This window comes from Populus alba, chromosome 12, assembly GCF_005239225.2.
Source record: "Populus alba chromosome 12, ASM523922v2, whole genome shotgun sequence".
NCBI lineage: Eukaryota > Viridiplantae > Streptophyta > Magnoliopsida > Malpighiales > Salicaceae > Populus > Populus alba.
In genome coordinates, this window is record NC_133295.1 from 13,563,579 (window position 1) to 13,580,333 (window position 16,755).

Genomic DNA, 16,755 nt, shown 5'->3' on the forward strand with positions numbered 1-16,755 from the left:
AATCAAGGGATGTAATACAAATTCATGAGGCTAGTCTGGTTTCCAAGTCGAGAACAAGTTAGAAATAATTACAGTAGCATAAATTCTACAATAATGGAGACCCAAATTATTCTAACAAAAGAGAACTAATTTTGAGAATAATCACAAGAGAAAGAATATGATTTTATTACTGGGTTTTATGTACAAATGGATGCATGTTCACCCTGACCAACCATGGTTGCTATCTTGAGAAGCATAAAAATATACATGCAAGATTTACATACAGCCGCACTCTTCTCCTCCTGAAGAGAGCAAGATTCAACTTTCAGGCATCAACGGAAACACTTAGAGCATTTAGCTCCACATGTTGCTTCCCCTCGCCATGAGGATGCACAGTTACGGTGGCACAGGCCTCTGCAGGTGAAGACCGATCATCTCCTGTCTGTGAAACACAGATTGAACTTACAAAAGGTTTTCTATTAACCATATTGTCATGGTCATCTTCTTCTTCAGAAATGATTTCCCACTCCTCTTTAAGAGATGTAAATTGGAATCCATTCTCTTTGTGCCTTTCAATTTCGAATGCGGTGGGTAGAATGACGTAATCATTTATTGGATTGTAGAAAGGATCTGAATCTGCCTTCAGCCAGTGCTTTAGAATCCTGAATAAATGATGATCACTGAGAATTCCACGGTGCTCACCAGGCACCCCAACCCTTGCTTCTGCATTGAGCCCATCTGCCTGAAAGAAAACAAAAATGAGGAAAGAAAAAACAAAAGATTGGGGAGAAGCATATTTCAAAATGCAAGCATCATGTCCTTCAATAGCTTTCATAAGTTAAAGCTGTGAAGAAAAGCTTATTCATAGCATAGTTACTTTGGAAAATTATTAAATCAGAAAGAGTTAATGAAATGCATGTCACAAACCTTGGCTGATTCAGCAGGAACTGTCCCGTCACCATTTACAGAAATGTATTTAGGCTGAAAACAAACAAAAATCAGCGTTTGTGACCAATTCAAGAATCACAGGAAAATGTTTGAACCAATGCACAAAGACCAAATACTAAACGAACTATCCATTCGCTCTGATTTCAAGCAGGGATACGAGTATTCCATGGCTACCCATGTCTTATCAGGTGATCTACAACGTCCCAACGATCAGACAGTTTTCTAAGCTATCATTAACCAAGAATTTAAACATAAGTGAAGACAAAGAAAGGTATTCCATGGCTACTGCACGGGTTGCCTGTAGAGAAAACAACATCATAAGAATGAGAGCAAGTTGAGCATGAGATAATGACCTCACAAAATTGCAGTTCTGGTAGATCAGTGACAGGTACCTCTGAACTTCCATAGCTGCAGAATAGTAACTTCTATGAGGTAAAATACACCAATAGAATTGCAAGAAGAATGTTACCTCATAATCATATGATGCAAAGCTAGAGTTTCAGACAGTTCGCTGATGAGAGACTTGGTTGAGTCAGTCAAGTTGCAGAACGTTGACCAATAGTTTGGAGTTTAAGGTTTTTCTTTGTGTGTTTCTATCTTTTTGATAGTTTAATCATTTTGTTAGTGAGGGTAGATTTGCACAAGAAACCTCCTGTTTTGGAGAGATAGGTGTGGCTAACAATGACATTATGTCTTGGCCAAGATTTAGGGACTAAAGAAGTAATTATGACAACAATATTGTAGCTGAATCTTGTGAAGCTCTGCTAGAATTCACATCTGAAGCAGAAAAAGGACGGTTTCCTATTATACCTAAACAACAGTAACAGTTGGTGTTTGCTATTCCAACAATTGTACCTAGACTGCCAGTAAACACAAGATGCATACTTCAACTACAAAACCTAAATGACTAAAGAGACAATTAAACTAAAGACGAGACCCTGTAAGCCATTGATACTCAGTCTATTTCAGCACTACTGGCAATGATAGATTATCCTAAGTGACCTTCAACATCAAATATCAAATTAAACCAGTAGCCTTCAGCACCAGATAAAAATTGATTCCTTTTCTCAAACTACCCTAGACTTTGACATGTAATATAAGAAATCAGCACCTTTAAGACATGGAAACCTTAAATAAGACTTCATATTGACAAGAAAAGAATTTAAAGTCAGCCTCTCACATATAAATGAAACTATTAACTTGAAATTCCTTGTTTAGTTTAACTTCTATTGAAGCTTTTGTTGTGTCCACTCTTATGCAGCAAAGCTTGCATTGCAGTTCTCATGCAAAGCTTTATCTAAGGAGCTCATAGAAGCATTACCAAACACTGTGAGGCGTTTCCAGATCGATCCCATAGATATTGTAGAATTTAACTCCAGGAGGAACTTTAGCACGAGACAAAACCTTTTGTGTTTCATCAGCCCATTTCAAAATATCAAAGTTGAAAGGTAATGGAAGATCCTCTCCATCATAAACAACCTGAAACGAGGAAATACAGATATTACCATCCAAACAAATGATACATGGAGAAAGCCACTGACGTTTTAACAAGTCAATGATAGTTGAAAGGTAAAACTAAGCACATTATTATTATTATTATTATTATTTAAAGCAGAAGTTGTAGAAAAAGAAGAGGATTAATCAGATTTGTACCATCAACTCTTCAGCCTAATCAATTATTAAATTACGATTAACAATTGAGAGGTTAATGAATGATTAGCAGTGATTGATAATATAGGAATGCACTGTAATCGAAAGATGAAATGCTAAACTTCACGGAGCAGCAATTTACAAAAAGAAAGTTCTGAGCTCACAGTGTTACTTGAAAGAGCATCTTTGAAAACTTGGATGCTCTCTTCAGGGGGATATGACTCTAGAATTATCTGAGAATTTCCACCATTATCTTTCTTCTCTCTCCAGATTTCCAAAACAGGAACATGTTGCCAGTGAAAATGTGGACAAGCCATCAATTCATATATTGAAGGACATTCAATAAGCTGAAAAATTGTGCCATATAGAATCAGTATATGAAACTCATGAAAAGCCATTTTAAATCAACTGACTTTGAAAATTGTTGATAATCCTTATAGTTCAAGATACACAATTAGAAATGATAAAAAAGAGGCTCTAATATACATGTATTTAAATGCCAAAGTAGAGGGCTCCTACCAGCTGGTGCATGCTCCATTTTGATATAAAAAAGTTCTGCTCCCACCCTTCGACAAATGACATTCCATTCAGAAAGGTAGATGTAACAAACCCAGGTGCACCTGTTGGACCAATAACACATACAACATTTGAACACTGTTCCAAAACCCTATCTGAGTAACCTTCTGAATAGCTGAAACAGTAACAATGGAACTAAAAGCACAATGCAACTGTACAAATAACATTGATGAGATTTGAACTGTGAGATTAATTAATGAATGTAAGTAGCAAAACCTATATTTCCTATCCTAACACAATTCGAAGTTCTATTTTGGTGTATTCAAATATACACTTGGCAATTGGTCCATATATAAACACAATACAAGATTGTCTGATATGAACCACAATTTTTCTATATTTCTCCTCTTTCATATGGAACAAGGAAATGACACCTATTTCAGGGTACATCAGTGATTCCAATCGTAACATTACTTAAGAATGGAAGTAATGAAAGTTTTATTATGTTAATAGAATTAGGAGTTCTATTTCAGTATATGAAATTATACCACCAGAAAATCTGATAATTGTTAAATTGTGGTATTTAAGCCACATTTTTCTACTATTCTGTTTACTCATATTCGAACAGAGAAATGATTCTTATATCAGGGTATATGTAACAATTTTGGAAATTTACTTCTAACTACTAACAGCATCAATGCTATGCTATGAAATCTGAATAAAGTAAAATCACACTTTCTTCCTGCAAAAATAAAACTTTTTGACTGCATCTAAACAAATTACAGTTTCTTCTGAGTGCAGACTTTTGCATAGCACTAGGAGATACAAATCATGGGAGGTACAAATACCTTGTGTTGTGAATCACACATTGTATAGAATTGCTTACCCCGGAATGGTGCAGCAATGGCAATCCAATTCTTCACATATTTCTCAAATATCTGCCAAAAAATAAGCATAAGATTTGAGAGCTTTCATCAGAGAAATTTAAAAGAAGCAGCAAATAGCTACTTATTCATCCAAATAGGAGGAGGGTAATAAAAAAAGAGTTAATTCAAGAGGTGATGTTGGATATTTACATCACTGTGCAGGGACATGAAGCATTTAACTAGCAGACCCCCCATTGAATGACTTATGATGTTTATCTTTTTCCCTCCAGATGCTTTATATACTGACTCTAATTTTTTAGCAAGGCACTCTAAAGTCTCTGGTAACCTGGAAGATAAGCAAAGCATCAGTGATCAAAATCATTAACATTTAAAGGAAAAGAAATGTCTCCATACATTGTAAAGCAAAATTCATTTGAGAAAAAGAACTCGCTAATTATAGCAGTATTGGAAAAGGCTGGTTGGTTTAATACACACCTGTTGCTTTGCCGAAAATCATACCCAAACCCGAAAAGAGTTTTTCCCTCTTGAAAACCCCACTTGATCATTTCAACAATCATATCATGGAAATAATATACACAATCACGTCCTATTATCTGCATGGAACAAAATACTGTGTTATGAAATACATCCAGTTGCACTTAACTTGCACATAAATTTAATTTAATTGAGAGCTAAAACAAACATTTATTGCAATACATTCAATTTTGATAATGTCTGATAATCACTCTCTTTCAAAATATAGCTATTATCTAAAAAATTAAGAAAAAGATGCAAATCAACCCACTTCAGCTGTGAATTCTGCATTTCACTATATAATGGAAAACATAAAAGGCATCTTATACGTGAGAGAGATCAGAAATGGAGAAAATGATGGATTAAAGGTGAACTTTGAGATATTATGTACCTAGAACATTGTAACATATACTATAGAAAGAGTTGTTTAACAAGTACAAAACTATAGTGAAATTCTATTTATAAAAAGCTATGTAAATTAAATTAGTCAACATTCAGTAAATGCATGTGAAATTTCCAGAAAAAATGGGACTCTCTTCTTTCTGTAAAATATTTTCACCAAAAACCATTTCCTATCTCAAGAACATTAACAAGTTCTTTAATTGTGAGATAATGTTTCATGATTCAAGTTAGAACTGATTTTTTCTGCTCCAATTGTTATTAAATAAAGTAGAACTTCCTATTATAAAGTACAAATTTCAGTGGAAACATTACTGTTTCGAATCTAAATACCATGTAAAATAAGCGTAGAAGATATGAAGACAAAGAAAGTACCATGTCAGGATCCAATACATCAATAGCATGCAACCCGTATCTATCATCAGGAACCACAATATTTGTCTTTGGATCTAAAGTCACAGACCGTCCTGTTTCACATAAACTCATCAATTTAACACCATAGGCAGAACACAAACCAGCATGGAGCAAAGTGGCAAGCTGTTATTCAGCATCACAATTGCACTCCACAGAATCTCTCTCTCTTAAAAAAAAATCAAGAATCTCAGAACTATCATAAACTTAAATTCTCAAACTTTACCTCATCTTGTAACTAAACCACACTTTGTCCTAAGCACCAAGCACGAGAATGAAATTTTAAACTTCCCATCACAGACTCTATTACCAAACAAGCATTACATCGTTTGAAACCAAATTTTTTCATTTTAAAAAACAAAAGCAAAATCAAAGACATAAAGCCAACCTCTTGATTTCCACAAGATCATAGATAAAAACTTCCATAAATTCTCAAACCTTACACCATTTGTTTACCTTCTCTTCCTATAATTAAAACTAAAGTAAACTAAGCTAAACTTTCTCAACTTTCCATCATTTTCTCAGTAACCAAACACAACCTCAACTACAATCCCACAAAATCACTAAAAAATCCCAACTTTTCCTTCCATATTACAAAAAAAAAAAAAATCAAGCTCAAACAACTAATTGAAAAAAAAATTCATTGATCGCAGAATCAAAAGAAGAGAAAATGTTTAAAAATTTACCAGTTTGAGGATCAAAGCGAGACCAGAGCTTAGTTCGACAGGTGTAATCAGCAGCAAGAATCCGTACCCAAACCCGTTCTTCTTTACCTCCACTGTCCTTATCTACTGCTTTTAAAATCGAACCGGCAATACCCGGGACTAAAAGAACCGGGTCAAGACTCGGGTCCACATAAGGCTGTGGTTTTTTTATCAAGTTCAGCCATAGCTCCACCGATCGAACAATATCTTCTAGTAACATAGCCATGATTGATTGATTAATCAGAAACCCTAATTTCAGTAAAAATTTAGAATAATTGGGAATTTTTTGAGGGAGAATTGCAATTTTGTGGATTTTGGGGGCTTTTTAGAGGGGAGACTTGAAGGCAAAGGAGAGACGGAAGTGGATAGCAAAGCTTCTTACAAGTCAGTCCTCGAGCTATGATATATTTTTTAATTTTATAATGTTTTGGAAATTTTATTGATACACAATCATCTAAAAATTCATTTGTTTTTTTGTTTTGAAAGTGTTTTTTAAAAAAAATAATTTTTTTTAAAATTAATATATTTTGATATTTTGATATTATTTTGATGCGTTATTATCAAAAATAAATTTTAAAAATAAAAAATAAATATTATTTTAACGTATTTTTAAGAAAAAATACTTTAAAAAAAAATTTTATCATATTTTCAAACATCATCTAAATGTAATATATAATATTTATGTGTGTTACTTGCTCCATTCACAAATTCATTATTTTTTCTTATGGGGATTACAATAGATGGTTAGTCGGTAAAATTGCAAAAATCCTATACATTAGGGGTGATTTTAAAATTCCTAAGGTAGTTGAGTGGTTAATTTATGGCTAATCCAAGATCTTGTGGCTAGATGACGTTACGTTATGATAAGAGAAGACCATCTCAGACCAGTTCAAGGTCTGACCTGGTCAAAGTTATGATTATAAATTTATTGGATTAACTCGTGAAGTAAAGAGTTAATTTAAATTTATTTAAAATATTAATATTGATTATTTTTAGTTTGATTTAATTTTTATTAAAAAAATAATTAAATTAAAATATTTAAAAAAAAAACTGAAATTGATTTCAAACTAATTTATTTATTTTTTTTAATTTAACTCGATTTTTAACAAAAATTATTATATTTTAATTATATAAAAAAAAACTTCAAAAATATTATTTAAAAAAAAATAAAAATCTGAAAATTAACATGATCAAGTAAAGATTTTATCAAATTAATTAAATCATAAATTAAGCCATTGCCTGAGTTTGACTTAATTAACTTTCAAAACAATTAAAAAAAAAAACCCCTTCCTATTGTTTATAAGCAAGTGTCAAATTGAGTAGTATTATGGTAAATTCGTCACGGTTAACTAGACGGGGAACAACGGAAAATCGTTTATTTGAAGTAGGAATTTGCGGACCAATGCATTTTGTAAACTCGAGTTTCAAGCATAAAAAAATTTACTTCGAATTGGTAGCCATGCAATGCTCCTCGAATAATTGAATTATTTAATGTAAGCAAAAGGAAAATAATACTTGCATTGAAAACCCAAAAGATTGGAGGCGTTGCTGTCATTGTTAGGAACCCAACGAATGAGAATTAAAGACTTGATTGTTTGCTGAGAAAATCAAACACTTTCTCGATAAGAAAACTGAAATTTGACCCTAAAAACTCATAAAAAAAAATAATAATAAAGATTTATTAAAGATTACACAAGGGAAGTCAATATAAAAATAGCTATCTTGCAAGAAAGAGAACAAGCAATTAAATTAACAAGATAGAAACACAAAATTAATCTTTGTGCCGAAGAAACAAAAGAAGAAAAGATAGCGAGGGAGAAAACGTAGAGAAACAAGAAAGAAAACCCACAAAAATATAGGGAATAAAAAGCAAAAGCAAATTAGAAAGAAAAAGATCTATCAATTTCGAACACAAAAGGAACAAAGAAACTGGACCTCAACACAGAGAGAAAGAGATAAGGGTAGGGAGATTTGTGAAATGAAGGAAAATTGGAAGAATTTTCGACCGTTGTGAAAGACGGTGCCGTTTTTTCTTTAAATTTTATAAAAGCGGAAGACGGGGAGAGATTCCATGTCTATTTGTTGATTACTGGGCCTGACTTTCTTAAATGGGCTACACCTTTTACTTTGTGATAACCAAGCCCATGAAGAAACCTTGTTCCAATCGAAAAACAATTTCCACTGCTTTTTTTTTTGGGGGCGTTCACGTAAACATTTGATCCTGCGGCCTTTTCTTTTTCTCATTAATTTACTTATATATATATATATATATATATATAAGTTAAAAGCACTAATTACTATGAGAAATAAAAAGAAATAGATTCATAGTATAAAAAATATTATTTTAATATATTTTTAAATAAAAAACATTTAAAAAACAATATCTTTAGTGAAATCAAAAATATATATAGAATAAAAGAAGAAAACCTGATTAGTGTGGGCAAATCTTTAACTACATGGATTATAGCCTAGAGACCCATCATTAGTAGACACTGTGAGGTTACATAAGAGGGTTTTTTTTTTTTTTTGGTGATTATGGTTTTGGATATTAATTAAATAAAATTAGATAAAAGATATAGTTAGTGGTTTATGGGTCTATGGTACAAAATAGGATGCCGATTGGATTTCTTATCTTTTTTTTTCCCTCTCTCTTTTTATCCAATACCAATTCTGTTATTCTAAGAAAAAGAGGATGCGTTACTTTCATTGGTCAACCATAAAATATTTAACTGATCACATCAATCTATTAAAAAAAAAGAAATATTTCATAAAGAAATATGATTTTATTCACACTTTATGCTTTTAAGCTTTTCTTATAATATTCTTTTGGGGTGGGATTTATATATTTTCAAATTATTTAATCAAACTTTTGCCCAAAACATTTCATGAATGGATTGGGAAAGAAAGCAAATAATTAAAACCTTTTAAGATTCAACCTTACAGTGATGTGTCGACCCTCGAGACATCTTCTTCTCCAAGACTTTGATATATACTTATAGAACACTAACATGCATAAAAGAATCTTTAGTCCATTTGTGGTGCTTCGCCATTATTGAGAAAAAGAATAGAAAGGTACCACACAGCTCCACAAATGGGGAGCCAATGTATGGTCATGTAAGGGTCAATCTCAGAATGAAAAAGACTGCAAAAACTAATATTTTCAGCACTTTGTTTTACGTAATTCTCACACTTCAGGCCATGTTTCTTAGGATATATAGCTCACTATCTATAATTAAATTATTTGACTAATAAGAGAGGAGAAATTAAGATGAGAGTTAATCCATAAAAAATAATTAAAAAAAAGATTGAAAATTACGTACAAATCAATGGAACATTAATTAGGAACTAATCAATCCAAATTTAGATAATTGGAAATTATAAGTAAGAAAGGATTGGAGTGATTAATCTTCCAATCCCTCGTTGGATCTTCATCGTTTTTGTGGATCAATGGATACATAGAGTCTCTCTCTTCTTAATCGTCCTTCCATTGATTCCTTGTGATAAAAAAAAAAAAAAAAAGTGTAAGGTCGAATCTTAGAACCTTCAAGAGTGTGGGGCATATAAAAGAGTAATTTTATTTGAAAAATAATTTAAAGATTTTAAGTTTTCTACCATGCACATGGATTTGTGATTCTATATTCTTTACATTAATAATAACATAATCTCATAATTTTTTGAGTTCAAACTTTAAAATTAGTATCCGAAAAAAATTTATTTAATTTTATCGTGAAATTGTAAATAATAACATAAACTAAGGTTTCAAAGATCTCGCTAATTACTAGGAAAAAAAAAAACAATTTGTCGGTAACCCTTTTTCCAGATTTTAGTAAAATCACTTGTCACTGCGGTTAATGCATCTTAATCATTATCCTAAACATGGATTAGAACTAAACATGTTTGCCATGGTCATTAGCGAAAGCATCATTGCATTTAATTATATCATGATCAGCATAGGAAACATAGAAACACAATCACATTGCATGGACCCCCACAAAGTCGTTAATTGGAGAAAATATCCCACTTAATTAATTATATGCTCTCCAAGAGACACGTCTCAACTTCTTTTCAGAATCGTGTCTCTTATGTATTTACTATTTTACACAAATACACACACACACACACTATTTACAATGCTTATGTTTGGTATGTATTAATAAGATATTTTTTATGATGTTTAAAGATAAATACGGAATATTTTATTAGTAAAGTTCACAGCAATCTATCCATGTAATTTTTTCAATTATATTTGTTACATTTTTTATAATGTCGATGAGCACATGTTAATAATATTTAACTACAACGAATTTAAGTTTTTTTTTTGAAAATTAATTATTTCAAAAGTGCGAGAAAAAACTATCTTGTGAAGTGTATATTTTCTTTACATGTAAAAATATATAATACCTTCAATAAACAACCAATCTCCTTAACTCTCTTGAATAATAATAATAAAAAAAAAATTTGATGTATTAATTTGTTTTGTATAATAATTATAGAAATTAAAATTTCTACATGTTTTATTCATGACTTAATCTCTTATTGATCAAACAAATTAAATTTACAAGAGCCAAACTCAATTTAAATTTTAAAAAAAAATCCAAATAATCTAAATTAAGATCCAAATTTGACGTTAGTTAATAAGAAGGTTATCTGCATATAAAAAAGCATTTTCTAAAAAAATTTAAGATAAAAGCAAAAGTTTAATTATTCATTATATAGCATTGCCTTATACTTTTAGAAAAGGAAATCAATCAATCCTATTACGAAAGAGAGTGTCATGGAGTGTATACCTCAACACCCCTCAAGTTGGAAGAATTGAAGACTTGAAATGCCAACTTGCGAAGAAGACGCAAAAAAATACTCATGACCTAATGCTCTAGTAAAAATATAAGTTATTTGGTCGTAGTAGAAACATAAGAAATAATAATGATCCTGAGTTAACATGTTCCGAACCAAATGACAATTAACCTCAATTTATTTTGTTCATTCATTAAAAACAAGATTAACAACAATGTGAAAAGTTGTTTGGTTGTTGCAATGTAGATGGATTGAAGAAAAATAATTAATTTGTAAGTTTTGAAGGAGACTAGAAGCCAAATTAATTTATTGGTGGCAAAGGCCATGAATCCATATTCAACTGAAGAAACAGGAAACATTCACTTGTTTTTTGGATTTTTAGGAGATTGGAGAGTCGTCAAGATTTTGGTTTGATTCGAAAACAATCCTAAAAACAAAACTAAAGTAAGAAAAACAAATTAAACACCTAAAAAACAAAAAAACTCAAAAATTCTTGAATAAAACGGATCAAAATCAAAAAAAAAAAACACAAAACATGAACCCAACAGCATAGTTCCAAATCAGACTAGCAATCAATTTTGAGCACTTAAACTTTAAGCCAATAATTACCCCAAATAATGCTCGCAATCGATTTTGAGCACTTAAACTTAGAGTTTATTGTGATTTTAGACTAACAAGTTAAAAGATTGAATGACTCATATTACTACTGATTATGAACAACTCATCGTTGGGATGAACGAACCTTGTTGATTGATAATGGAGATGAGATCACAAATGTGTACATGAACTTATAAATTTTAAAAATTTTAATAAATATTTGAACTTTATATTAATTTATTTTTTACTTATTTTCTATTTATGTTTAATAGATTTTTTTAATATATATATATATATATATATATATATATTATTATTACTGACGAGGTACCAATACTATTCTAAAGGAGTTAAACAATAAAATAAAATTATAAAACTAATAAATAACAATTGTAAATGGTTAAAATTATAATATCCATATACAAGGCACCGTCATGTAATTCACAACAAAGGATTCACATACTATAACATTTATTTATAATTTATTACACTTACAAACATTTTGAAGAAAGTGTTTTTTTTCAATATGGAACAAACTTACTTTTTAATTTTATTTAGGGCAATGATTTAACCAATTTCTCATGATTTTCTATCTAATCAAATATATAATCGATGGAAATGATACAATATTTATGTGTTATTCCCTCTCTATATAAATCTTTTATTAGAAAAAAAGTATCCTTTAAACACCTCTTCTTGGTTTTTTTTTTTTTTCTCATTTATTGAGGGTAGCATGGTCTTTTAAACATTGTGAAACCATTTGGTGTAATATATATGTGGCGCAATTTCAACTTTCCTGTTTTAGATAGATAGATGCAGAAAGACTCTTTTCCAATTCTTGAAGAGTTGAGCTAGCGTAATGCAGGAACTAGAGATACATAGAAAATCATGTGCCTGGACTCCCGAGAAGCCTCTACTCTCGATCCCAAGCCAATTGGTGAAGGACAAGTGACAATAGGTTTTGTGAAGATCCTTCTTCCAATAAACCCTAGTATATAAAAACAAAATCGATGCAAGATATCGCTCCATGAAACCAAAAGGTGCTCCCAAGATTTAGGTCATAGAAATGCATGAGCACATAACAAGTCACATTAATCAATCAATCTCTTTAAATTGCTCTTGCTTTACAGAACAAGAAAGGAAAAGATTACATGTTCAATGGACCTTTGTATTTAGCTCAAGGTGAAGCTAAAGTTTGAATTACAAATGTTATGAGACAGATGGGACAATCAATAAATATGTTGTTCAATGAGTAAAATGTAAAGATATGGAACCCGTGATGAGGTTATGGCGATTAAAAAATATACTTAATTTCCTAGATTAAAACCCTAGGGAGCTTTTCATATATAACTTAGTTTTGATTGCTCAGAAAAAAATACTCGGAGATATGGAGAATTAGAAAAGGAAAAAATGTGGTGAGGTCAAAGGAAAACGGGCTAAAAGCTTCTGATTGGTACAAGTTGTCACATCTCTTGATCCCATTTGATGCTACTTGGCCTCGATTAATAGTAAGAGAATGGAGGATTCTAGAGTTAATTTTCCTAGGTATTTCTTGCTTCTTTTTTTTAACATTTAAAAGATTAATTATATTTCCTGAGCCTTAGATTTATTGATGCATGTATTCCACAATTAATTTCACATAACAAAGAAAATTAATAAAAAAAGAAAGCAAAAACAACTATATTATTATTAATGACGGAGAAATTAAAACCTTTCTTCACAGTTCACATCCAGCCAGCTGACAGAAGATATATGTATGTGTCGTGTGTGTGTGTGTGTGTGTTTTGTCCCTCTACAACTCTGCCGCATGATCAGAACTGGATCTGAAAAACTCAATCATTTGAATAATTTAATGCTGATGTTCTTGACTACTCCTTTTCTTTTCTTGAGGAGGAAATTAAATGCATAGTGAAATGCGTTACCAACTTCTGGTAAAAAAAAATGAACTTCACTGGTTCTGTGTTCTGTCTCTTTCCCACAGCTAAAATTTGAGCTTAATTATCCAAAAAAAAAACGATGAAGGATGCGGAGAAACTCGAAATGGAGGGCATAAAAAAAAAAAAAAAGAAATTAGTTTTCCTTGAATGACCAAGTTTTTTTTTTGTTTTTTCAAATTAATTGGACCTAAGAAAAAAATAATAAATGTGGGGAAATCAAGAGGCGTCTCCAAACCCTACCTATAAAGGAAGAACAAGTGAATATATAAACAAACAAAAGTGGGACAAAAAATACTGGGAAAAGAAGAAATTAACACAGATGAATTGGTAAAGAAAAACCCTAATCTTGCAATGCTTTATTCACAACCACCATCACACCTTCCTTAATCAAATGAAGATGCAACTCTTTGAGCTAAATTACAAAGCAAAACCATGTGACCCTATCAATTTAATCAAAATATTAAAGAAAAAGGTGTGGTCCTTCCCTTCCATTAGGGCCTGTCTCCATGTCATTGCTTGTCAACCAAACACACCACAGACAGAAGAACCGCCCAAAGCTAAAGACAAAAGGATGCCCTCTCCTGATTCCACCAACCTGGCCAATTCATACACTTCATATAAATAATGAAACAGTATTTACTGAAATGGCATTGCTGTAGGTCCTTTTTTTCTAGCACACACGGCAACTGCCTATTGCTTGAGGTGAGAGTGAACTCAAGAAACCCTAGCTGAGGCCAAGATTTATCACAGACAGTGTTCTAGCGACGAAAGCAGCTACGAACACACAACATTTTGGAAAAAAGGGAAAAAAAATAATCCCTTTATTTTGAAGGACCATGCAATCCATAGGGTAAAGGACATAATCTATGACAAATCAAGCGTGCACCCTTTTTCTTTCCCGTCTTCCAACCAGTTTTTTCTTACGAATCCACATGCTGTATAACTTCCACTTCTATTAGAAATATGCCCTTAGAATAGGTCAAAAGGCTAACCCTTACTCTATAAATTAACTAACCATAATTGTCTCCACGGCATATCATTTAATTTCTAGCCTTTTCCTCTAGGTTATTTTTTTTCATTTTTGTTATACATGGCTAAAAACACGGGTTGTGGATTAATCAAGTTAAGTTAATTTAGGTTAATTTATTTTAAAAAAAAATTAACTAGTCAGGTTATTTAAAGTATAATTAACCTTGTTACTTTCAGCTGGTTTTTCATCCAACCACTTTTTAGTTTGACCTTAACAACTTAATTTCTTTGACGTATAACAGTACTAACATTAACTTAATTAATCTTAGTTGAGAGCAGGGTTAGCAGGACAGTACTGTGGTCCCTTTTTATTGACATATTCACCCTTGCAGCCCTGTGTAGAGAGAGAAAGAGGGGAGGGGAGGGGAGGGGAGGGGAGGCAGGAAGTCTGTGTCAATAGCTGTGAGCAAAGACCAAAACTCACCATTAAATACTCCGTCTATGACACAGTACAGCAGAGTCGGGAAGGAGAGGGTGCATTTACAAAAATGGAGAGGGGGGGTTACGAGGGTTCCCCTACCTAAGACATGCATGGCTCGCGCTTTCTTTTGTGATCTTTAATTAGAGGTGTGAAAGCTTCTGCTTCTTTCCCTTTAAATTTGAGCTCTTACTTTTCCAAATTTCCCAACAAGCACCTAACCTCACTCTCCCCCCATTTGGCTCATCCTTCAATTTGTTTGATATGTTGGTTTGAGAGGTTGAAGCTGCCAGCATGATCTGGTAATGAACCTATTACTCTTTATACATATATCAACATTAATCTTATGGCACTATTTATAGATAGACAAGATTAATATTGTCATGGATACATATTGATAATATAAACCAACGAATCGTGGTAGGTTGTCTTAGTAGTTTAGGATGATCAATTGATTGTGAGTTTTTCTGGCTATGAAAGTAGAATATATTGGTGATTTCTGGCTGTATAATTGTCAAGAAAAAGGAATTGTACTAACAGGGGGGAGAGTGAGGTCATCTTGCTTGAACTTAGACCTGTATAAATATATGGTTCCACCAGGTCATCTTGCAGCTTCAATCACTCATTCACCAACAGCAGAAGAGATTTTGAAAAATGCTTTCTGGGGTCTAATTTGCTCTCACAAGAGCTTAATTCATACAGGTAATTAAGTATTTGGTTCCTCAAAGTTTCATCTTCCCTTTTCTTTTTTTTGTTTATCTCTGGATTAATTATCATTGAAATTGCAGATTTCTAGTTGGTTATAATGTGATTTTTATCTCATTAATCAACACCTCTATCTTTCTGTTTTGCATACACAAGAATTATGCATATGCAAACATACGCATGTAGACACTCACAAATCTGCCTTGTCCAATCAGAATATTGATGGATTTTTAACCTACTCAGATCCAGCTATGTATCTTACAACAACTAAAAAATGTCAAGAAAGACAATATATTATCCATCTCTCCTCTCTTCATGGCCGTATGCTTCCATGTTTGTCTTTATTAGGCTGCAGGTATATATCAAGAATCAATAGGTAAATTAAATTCACAAGAACAAGAAAAGCATGCTGATTAGAAATTTATATGTTGTTTTTAAATTGTGTAGATATACGGTGGTAAATCCAATGCTCTCGTAATGCCATATACAATTGGTTTTTGCGATCTGTTTTCCTTGTCCTTCAATAAATAATTCTTAGCCTCATTTAACTTTTTTTAGTTTTTACTGATTTTGGGAGTGAAACTGGATAGGACACAAAGGGTGGTACAAATTTGGTTTCGTCCTTAATTACACAAGGTTAGTGGTCCAGTTTGGTGTTGCATGATCCACAGTTCTGAGCAGACATTGACACTCCTCCACAGGATGTTCCTTTCATCTATTGGATAACGTTTAGCATTCTGTGGCTTCCCAATTGTAGATGTTTAGCTCCAACACTTCCGTATGAGGTTTCAGTTTAGGAATTTTGATAGAGTGATGCTTCATAAAAGCCTTTAGCTGATTCAATCTCTCCATCAGACATTCAAGCATAACATCAGAAATTCATTTCTTTTTGTCTCCGTGTTTAAAAATGAGGTTGTTGCTTTACGTTCCATCCCTCATTCTGTATCTTAAGGGAAAAAGATTTGGTATGACAAATGTTTCTAAAATATCCGATCCAAAACAAGGCTCATTGGCATGACATTGCATAGTTCATTCCCATGCACACATTTTGAAGTCTTATGTTGACAAACTTGACATTTCTTGCTGCAAATTATAGGAATCTCTCCGTAACATTTTCGTCACATAACAAAAAGCATATCTAATTTCTGGCCAAGTCATGAATAAGTTGTATTATGAAAATGGAAAATATTACACTAACATAAAGAGTAGTATGCATTTTGTCAGTAGGTGTTGATTAAGAATACAAGGGATATGAATATAGGCCCTAT

General features: G+C 32.1%; 1 protein-coding gene and 1 long non-coding RNA gene across 2 annotated transcripts; one reads left to right on the plus strand and one right to left on the minus strand.

Moving 5' to 3' along the window:
* Window positions 1-129: 129 nt before the first annotated feature.
* Window positions 130-6,386, minus strand: LOC118060651 (lecithin-cholesterol acyltransferase-like 4). Its single transcript, XM_035073911.2, has 11 exons — window positions 5,990-6,386; window positions 5,268-5,359; window positions 4,455-4,573; window positions 4,170-4,305; window positions 3,980-4,031; window positions 3,097-3,197; window positions 2,742-2,924; window positions 2,249-2,406; window positions 1,281-1,335; window positions 907-960; window positions 130-721 (listed from the first exon to the last, which is right to left on the minus strand). The coding sequence occupies exons 1-11, from the start codon at window positions 6,231-6,233 to the stop codon at window positions 305-307; spliced, it is 1,611 nt and encodes a 536-aa protein (XP_034929802.1). The 5' UTR covers window positions 6,234-6,386; the 3' UTR covers window positions 130-304.
* An 8,291-nt stretch (window positions 6,387-14,677) lies between these two features.
* LOC140954338 (uncharacterized) lies at window positions 14,678-16,478 on the plus strand. Its single transcript, XR_012167501.1, has 2 exons — window positions 14,678-15,484; window positions 16,078-16,478. It is a non-coding gene; the product is annotated as an uncharacterized lncRNA (long non-coding RNA).
* Window positions 16,479-16,755: the final 277 nt, after the last annotated feature.

What these genes read in the sequence shown, in the direction of transcription:
- LOC118060651 (XM_035073911.2), bottom strand. Translation starts at nt 6,233, where the DNA reads ATGGCTATGTTACTAGAAGATATTGTTCGATCGGTGGAGCTATGGCTG. An exon ending in GATTTTCGGCAAAGCAACAG is followed by an intron (nt 4,306 to 4,454) that starts GTGTGTATTAAA and finishes CTTATCTTCCAG; the next exon opens with GTTACCAGAGACTTTAGAGT. An exon ending in AATGGAGCATGCACCAGCTG is followed by an intron (nt 2,925 to 3,096) that starts GTAGGAGCCCTC and finishes ACAATTTTTCAG; the next exon opens with CTTATTGAATGTCCTTCAAT.